Genomic DNA, 8,578 nt, shown 5'->3' with positions numbered 1-8,578 from the left:
CAGGTCTAATTATTATTACATCTTTCTTTTATTCTTTGAAACCGAAACCGAAATTCAACTTCACCAATGACTAAGAATTAGACACTCAATGTCTATTTTGAAACGATGACAAAGCAATGCTTTTCTCTTTTCCCGAAACTGCAAATATCAATTTTAACAATAAAATAATACTAAAAATAAAAACTGCAAACTTAATGATTTTAATTCAAAGCAAGCAAAATCACAGCTATTCAACCCAGCTGGTAATTAATTCAAAAAAGAAAAACATTGTATTAAACTAATAAAAGATGAGATCAACCATGCCAAAATTCAGCTTAGGAATTAATTAAAAAATAATCTCTAACAAGACTTGATAAGAAATTAATCAAACATAATAAGATTTGATTTATCAATAAACGTAACAGTAATTATTTCAGAATCGAACAAAACAAATATGAGAATGAATTGAGGAATTGATTCACTCAGTTAACTATACATTACACAGATAAGAGTCAATCAAAGAAAATTATACAGCATAAACAGAATAGCAGTTAATTTAGAACTGTTAACATTTATCAGTCCGACAAAAATCAAATATAAGATCAAATGTAAAAGCAAAAACTAACCCCAAGACTATTAACTTGTCACCAACTGATAATAAAAATTAATCTCAAGATTAACTGCAAGGATCAGAAACATATACCGGAAATTCTATAGCTTTCAGCTGATTACAGACTGATAACAATATCAAATTAAACTGATCAATATTCAAAAACAGACACGAAAACAAATGCCAAACTTTATAGCTGTTTCCAATTTAAGGGAGAATCAGAATAGAAACCCAATTAGCGGTTAACTCTATAGCTGTTAACTGATAACAACAAATTGCAAATCAGTAGAAAGATCAAAAATTCAAAAAAATAAACATAAAACAAATACCAGTTAATTCTTTTAGCTACTGACTGACGATAACAAACAAAAAATAAGAGTCAATTTAATATTTATCTTCAGAAACACCAAATTGTTTATCAAACAAAACCAAGTCAGACATTTCACATTTAACCATATCAGATAAAAACAAAACCGTAGGTCAATTTAGTATTTAAGGTTTCAAAATCATTAAACTGTTTATCAAACCATTTAGCCTAATGAGACGAAAGTTAAACTTTCTGGAGATTTTTACTGTGCTATGCAAAAAACAATCACACAGCATTTCATAAAAAGAATATCACATCAAAAAAAAGTAGTTGTGGTAGTGTAATGCTTTGGGGCTGCTTTTCTGCTTTGGTAACTGGGTGACTTGTCATAGTTTAACATAAAAAAAAAAAAAAATTTTTTTTCTAAAACATTAGAAAATCCTTCAGGAGAATGTCTGGTCATCAATTTCTGCCCTGAATCTTTAGCACACTTGAGTTATAAGGCTGAGCAATGATCCAAAGCACCCCAAATCTCTCTAAGTTTCACTATTCTCCTTGTTCTCTTGTTTCTTGGGTTGAATGTTCCATTGCAGTTTGAAATCAGTCAATCCTTGACTTGTTAGCTTGGCTCTTAGCTGTGATAGAATAGAAAGATAAGTAGGTGGTTTCATCATTTTGTTGAAGCTATCTGTCAGTATATTTATCCATTGCTCTTTCAGTTTTTGTTTGTTTGTTTGCTTTTTTTTTTTTACAGAAGCAAAAACAAGGATTTTACCTGCTGGAGGATCTGGGCATTAGTTGCAGAGTCACTTAAGTCAACATCAGTCACAAACTTCAGCTTCACTGTCGTCCTCAACTTTGCAACTTAGAAGGAAACGTGTTGTTATAAAATAACAGTAAGTTTTGACAAATTGAGAAACAGGAGTTAGGGTTAGTCAGGACAAGTTTTCTTTATGTGTGTGTGTGTTATTGAACATTTACCTTGATGGCAAATGAAAGCATATTTTATTGTACATATGTCGTCATCCCACACGTGGAGGTTATTCTCCACCACACAATGCTGGTTACCCGGAGGGTTATTTGGGCTGGAACTTCGCCAGTTTTTAAAGGAGCTCTGACTCTTGTCAGACCAGGTCCATGGCACTCGGTACAGACCGATCCAAATGTCATCACTGTTTGGTTTTAATGAACTGACCTCAGCGTTCTCCTCACTGTTTTCGATCACTGCCAAGTTCATGCTTAGTTTTATGCAATGTTCTCGAGCAGAGGTCCAATTTTTTGTAGTAGAGATGTACATGTAGTTTTTCTTGTTTTGCTCTGTAACTGCAGCAGATAGAAAATGAACCAGTGAGAGGGAAACACATGAAGCAAGTGTTTAAGCATCCATGGCAGATGATAGATGTTCAATTTATTAGGGATATTAATCAGTTAGCATTGCAGTGAATGATTACAAGTTTTGGATAATCAATTTAATGTTTTCAAATAAGTTCAAACTTTTTGAGCTAAGGTTTTTCTTATATTTTATACAGCAAATCTTCAGTGATGATTTCTGCCAAATCTGCCAGTGAAAAATGCAGGTGAAGTCAGTAGTCAGGTCAGTAGGTGAAATCCATGAATGAAAATATTTTCTTACCATTGTAGCAAGCAAAAGTTTTGTTTTCACCACAGTTTTTATCGTACCACTTTCCTCCAAGACCCATTATCACACAGGTTTCTTTTGCAAGATAATAATCTGGTTGAGTAGAGTCCCAGTTGTGGTAATCAATTTTGCTCGTTTCACCAGTTATTGCCCATCTCCAGGAGTTGGTGTCATTGCCTAACGTATTCTTCCAGGATTCAGGGTCATCCTGCAGTCCAATCCATGCCCAGTCGTAGGAAAAAGATGAATTTAGCCTGCTTATATCATCCATGCTTTCAATGGTGGCCAGGTCTGTGTACTTCTCTCTGCAGTATTGTTGAGCATCGTTCCAGCTAATTTTTTTGTCAACGTAGTAGTACTTACGAGGAGGGAACTTTGAGCAGGAGCAGAGACTAAATCCTTAACAATGATAATAGATAGCATAAGTAGTATTAGATTCCTCACAGTACACACAAGAAAAGGGTAAAACAAACACTAGAAAGCGAAAATTTCTGAAGAAATTTTAAGTGTGCCTATGCCGCTGCCAATGAGTATAGTTTGCCATTCATACGGCTCCAAAAATAAAATCCAAATAAGGGTAGACAGGCCGTACTACTGCTGGCATACCACTAGAGTGAGCCAACACACCACAAATGAAGTGAGTGAGCCAACACTCCACAAATTAAGTTTCACTTTCGTTTCAAGTTAAGTTTCACTTTCCGTCCCATTCATTTCAATGGGAAAAAACTTGCATTAAAATATTCATATTTAAAAAACTATAGAAGTAATAAACACCAAAAGTCATAGCACACCATTCCTGATCCAGCCGCACAAAATGATATAACATATATGAAGCTTGTGTCAAAACTGTGGGATGAGTTACGCGCGGAAATTTCAGGCTGAAAAAGGAAAATAATAATAATAATAATAAGAATAATAAATCCGAGCAATAGTAATAAGTGTGCCTTTTGGCATAGGCACACTTAATAAATCCGAGCAATAGTAATAAGTGTGCCTTTTGGCATAGGCACACTTAATTAAAGATTCTTTTTGCCCTTATAATTTAAAAAAATTTTTTTTGACAGGCTACACAGGGTACCAGTCTACTAATATAAAAACTGCTAAAGGAGGGCAGTAATGTTGCAGTAATGACCAAATGTTATATGATCAATATTGAATTCAGTGTTTGCCATTATATTTGGGATTTAAGTATCTGCATACAGTTTTTGTAATAGAAAACATTTTTATTTTTAAACATATCCCAACAGCATATTTTACTTTGTTGCTGGGGTCATGAATGGGTCATAACTACTCGATTATCTGAAGACGAAACAATAATTCAAGTTTATTTCAACCGTGGCATATTTACCTTTTTAGTCAGAGCTTAGACACAATGTTAGAATTTTAGAGTTGCTCCTGAAAGACTTGATTTTGGGCTCTTTTATGGATTCCAGTTCAAATAACAATGGGCAACACTGTAAAACTGTAAGGAATCTTGAAATCATTTTATATATGTCCTTCCAGTATATATCCTTCTGTGTCCATATTAAACAAATATATTGGACTGCTTTTTTGCATTTACACAATATCTCTTCACAATCTTCAGCTGATCCAAAATACTGAAGCAAGAGTGACAAGGACTCGAAAGAGAGACAATATTTTTTACCGTATTGGCTTAATTGACTTGTAAGCTAAATTGAAAAGTGTGTTGTTGTTTTTTAGTAGCATGAAAGCACTCCAACAGGCCACTTTTCTTGGTAGGTAGCGCCATAATTTTAATCACATTTACTGGCAGTAAACCTTTAATGTAAGTTCCTCATAAAAGTAATGTTACTCAACACTTGTTTGTGTATGCTCTGCAGCTCTCCATTGAAACAGACACATGGAGCAGAGCAGTTGCTCATAAAAGAGAGACGTGAAGTTCTTGTCCCTGAAAATTTATGAGTGAGAGTTGAGGAAGTGTCTGCATGGGAGTAGTTCATGTTATGCACAGTGTCAAAGGTATAGCTTTAGAAGATCATTTTTAGGGGTTTATATAATGCCTGGAAAAGGAGTATCAAGTTATTGTTTCACCTCTTTGCACCTCCTCAAAGTGTTAATAAAATGAAACATATAATTCTTTTTGACACACTGTTTTCATAATTGAATGTTTTTTATGGCTTCCTTTTCAACTTTACAATTCAAATCACACATTTCCATTATACAAATTTGGGATCTTACCAAAGAAGAGGAGAGTTAGTGTTGGGAAACAGCCCATTTCTGATTTCACTGTAAAGAGAAGGAAATAGGTATAAATAAAACACCAACTTTAGAGCTTTTGCATTACTTTGCATTTGTTTCCAGGTTTCTCTGACTGACGTGTTAATCAGTTAAAGAATGACATAACATGCTTTTGAGAATGAGAATAAGCTCAGAAAATAATGACTTTAAAAGTTTACTTTGGGGATGTGTTAAAAAAAAGAAGATTACTATTGTTAATAAATAAATATATATTCTTAGTGCTTATTTGCTGATTATATATTCTTTTATGTATTTTAATAAGAGAGGGCCAGCTCTGAGTGTAAACTAGGTCGCAGGCTGACAGAAAACTGCATGCTTTTGCAGAGCACAGAAGGTGCAGACGGAAAGGTGCGATCTGATATGAGGCGGACACGAGACCGGTCTAAAAAGATTTAAAGGTAAGCACAAGCCTGTTCAAAGAAAACGCAAATTTGTGCACATTGGATGAATTCTAAATTATCTGTTCGCCGAATGGAAGATCTCAACCTTTAAATTGGCTCAGGAGTGGCGAAATTAAAGCAAATTATAAAATCTGGTAAGTAAATTTCGGGTGACATGTCCATGGTAATTTTGGGTAATTTGTGATAAATTAAATTAAAGTTTGGGGATATTTGATGAAAGCTTATTGTTGTTAATGCTGGGGTGAAGTTCAAAGTTGTTGTGACGTGTGTTTTGAAAATATACGACACTAGATACTTAAATTAATGTATAAATAAATGTATAAAAATTACAGTAAAATTTGTTCTAACAGTCTAATTGCCCAGATAAATTATTTGTTTACTTATTTTACTGTAGACACAAGAGAAAGAAACAGATTTTTTTATACTACATTGTGAAAAAACAGGAACTTTTCTGTCATTTAATTGTTTATCTATTACTTCATCACTTTGATGTAGTTTGAATGGCTCTGGGGGACGTCTTACAGCTAAGAGTCCAAAAGTTAAGCCCTCTGTCACATTGTTGAAAGATGTCTTTCATTTTCTTTTTCAGTGTTTATTTTTGGTCAATATTAAACTAAAAAGAGACAAACACTGTTCATTTATTGACATAGAATATATGCAATAGAATGAATACATATTGTTCCATCTGTAATTTCTATGTAAAGAGACAATAAAAAAACATTAACAATAACAAAATCTAAATGTATTATAACACTCAAATGGTGAAAATATAAAGATATACTTACAAGTTTGTTGAATATTGTTTTAAGGTTGAGATCTGAATGCTCCACATATGAATGCAGACGATGAATTGGCCACCCTTCAGTCAGTCAGTCAGTCAGTCAGTCAGTCAGTCAGTCAGTCAGTCAGTCAGTCTTCGACTTTATTTTCATATGTAAATCATAAGACAAATTAGCTGGTAACACGCATCCAATAAGTCACTGTGACATACTTGACTAGAAGACCAACAGTGATGTTGTGTAAAAGAAGGAGATGAGATGAAGCTCAGATCACTTTCTACATGCAGCAAGATGTTAGAAAGCTTCAATCACTTCGCCGGTAGTTGGATGGGGCCGGTCCCTTCTGGGGGTCCTTAAGGATCAGGACTGTCCGGCCTTCTGTTAGCCAGAAGGTTCCACAGAGGCAAGCTCTGAGCACAAGATCTATAAAGGCTGGAGTTCATCACACCAGGCAAGATCCCATGTGCTGTGTAAAGATGCCCCTGAAACAATCCAGCACATAACAGCAGTGTGCAAGATGCTAGCAGGCAGGGCATACATGAAACGCCATAACTAAGCAACATATGTTGTATGTACTTGTGCAAGTATTTGGACCAGTACATACACTGTAGGCAAATGTGTGTTTATGTGCGCTTAACGTATAATGCAAACTTATAGATTACGATCCAGACACAAAAAACTTTGTGTAGTTCATTTTGATGGGGTTGTAATTCACATTACTGCCCCATGAAATCACCAGATTAATTACAGTTTTTAAAAAAAGATCAAAATGAGCAAAATCCCACAGAGCTGGAAACATCTGTTTCTTCTGTTGCAGATAGTGCTGATTTCTGTGGCTTCAAACATTTTAACTGATCTCACTTTAACCTCCAGCAGCTGTTAAAATCAAAACACTTACTGTGACATGACTGCTGAAAGGGATGTGGCCAAGCATTCAACTTGCTGCAAGGGTTGAAACCAAGGTAGGGACCACATAGGACACATTTCACACATTCTTGTACCTTTTACATTATGGTGGTACCCACAGAACTGTCATGCCTTGTGGTGTTTTCATCTCGCCAGCCTGCTTCACCTACTGAAAACATCATTTAACAACATTTCAGGCAGTCGTAACTAAAATGAACTTTTGTTTTTTCCTCCTCCCCCACATACTTACAAACATCCAAGTAATATTTCTTTGTAGTTGCCTGGTGTTAAAACCTGCAATGCAGAGGCAGTGTTCTGCTCAATGTAATTTAAGGTTGTTTAACATTCCTTTTTTCTAACTTTAAACCTTAGTAAACAAAAATTATTAGATAAACAGCTAATTGCCTCCAACTCTCACACAATGATAAAAGATTTTTGCAGACTACGCAAACACAAAATGCAGCAATTCTACTTCAACAATTCAACTTTTTTTCAAGATCTATTGAGTCCAGAGTCCAACCTAATATTTCTGGCTCACAGTATTTCTGGTGCATTAACTTAAACATACAGCAAATGTAAATGAAAAAGACAGAAAACCAAAGATGCCAGTCTCAGTTTCCTGAATGAATGTTGTGCATATTCGTGCCTCTCAGTTGAGTCCTGGCAAAGTCTTCATAGCCTGTGTCCTGTTGTTGGGAAGGTTTACAGTAGTGGTGTTGACTTTAATAAATTACAAAATAACACAAGCAAAATAATATAGAGTATTGAAATTACATATTGAAGTATTTGCATTATTTTTTGCAAGGGTTATAACATGAATGTCAGCTGATAATGCCTTCAAATTATGAAGAAGTGCAAACAAGCTAAGTACAGCTCCATAACACTGGTGGTGAGGCCTGTGGAGGAGAATGATGCCTTTAGCTAAAGCTGTCAATCTGAGTGAAATTAAGGAACCTGATTATGTGATGGAGGGGATGCTGCCAATATCAAATATGTAATGACATAAAGTCAATACACTGAGAGGTCGATTTAATGAGCTACCAACTCTCTGAACAATATCACAAACAAATGGAATGGAATAATTATTTGTACAAATTTTGTTTCTGAAAGTAGGGCTATAATGTAATGGATTACTTTTTTGATAGTAGTAATCTTGACGTGGAGTAAAAGAAATTGTCTTTAAAAGTGATATTGCACAATGCTGCATGTGAATTTCTTTCTATGGTTGGAACAATCAATTTCTGACTAAGGCTGAGGACGTTTTTTTGCTATTCTTGATATTATATCTAAGGTTTTGTTACGATTACAGTTATTTTTCAGTTATTTATTTATAGAGCTAGAGTTTTAAAAGTTATATTTAACTTTTAGTTTTTACCTTTTGTTGGAATTCCAATAGAAACTAATCAACATTAAACATGATAAAATTTGTACCTGCTGATGTAATGAACAGTAATAAAAACTATTATGGAAAACAAATGTGTTGCTGACACCTTCAAACTGTTTTTCAAAATCCCGACTCCTCCATGCTACAGAATGGATCAGTCATTAGGCAGTTAGTTTGCTTCAGGCTCGTGTTATGTTCAGTCTATTTTTACAAATCATTTCTGAGGACGAAAAAAAACTAAACAGAAATGCTATGAAAAGAGTTTGTTTACAATTCTCTTTTCTACAACAATAAATATGGAACAATGGAAACAT

The 8,578-nt window shown here is 34.5% G+C and overlaps 1 protein-coding gene across 1 annotated transcript; it reads right to left on the bottom strand.

The window, feature by feature from the left end:
* Window positions 1-464: 464 nt before the first annotated feature.
* Window positions 465-6,045, bottom strand: LOC102296873 (macrophage mannose receptor 1-like). Its single transcript, XM_042214088.1, has 6 exons — window positions 5,981-6,045; window positions 4,735-4,782; window positions 2,495-2,934; window positions 1,878-2,247; window positions 1,672-1,760; window positions 465-1,531 (listed from the first exon to the last, which is right to left on the bottom strand). The coding sequence occupies exons 2-6, from the start codon at window positions 4,769-4,771 to the stop codon at window positions 1,433-1,435; spliced, it is 1,035 nt and encodes a 344-aa protein (XP_042070022.1). The 5' UTR covers window positions 4,772-4,782; window positions 5,981-6,045; the 3' UTR covers window positions 465-1,432.
* Window positions 6,046-8,578: the final 2,533 nt, after the last annotated feature.

The sequence above is a fragment of the Haplochromis burtoni genome, unplaced genomic scaffold (assembly GCF_018398535.1).
Source record: "Haplochromis burtoni strain Fernald_Lab_line unplaced genomic scaffold, NCSU_Asbu1 Contig_516, whole genome shotgun sequence".
Lineage (NCBI taxonomy): Eukaryota > Metazoa > Chordata > Actinopteri > Cichliformes > Cichlidae > Haplochromis > Haplochromis burtoni.
This window is presented reverse-complemented; position numbering and strand designations above follow the sequence as displayed.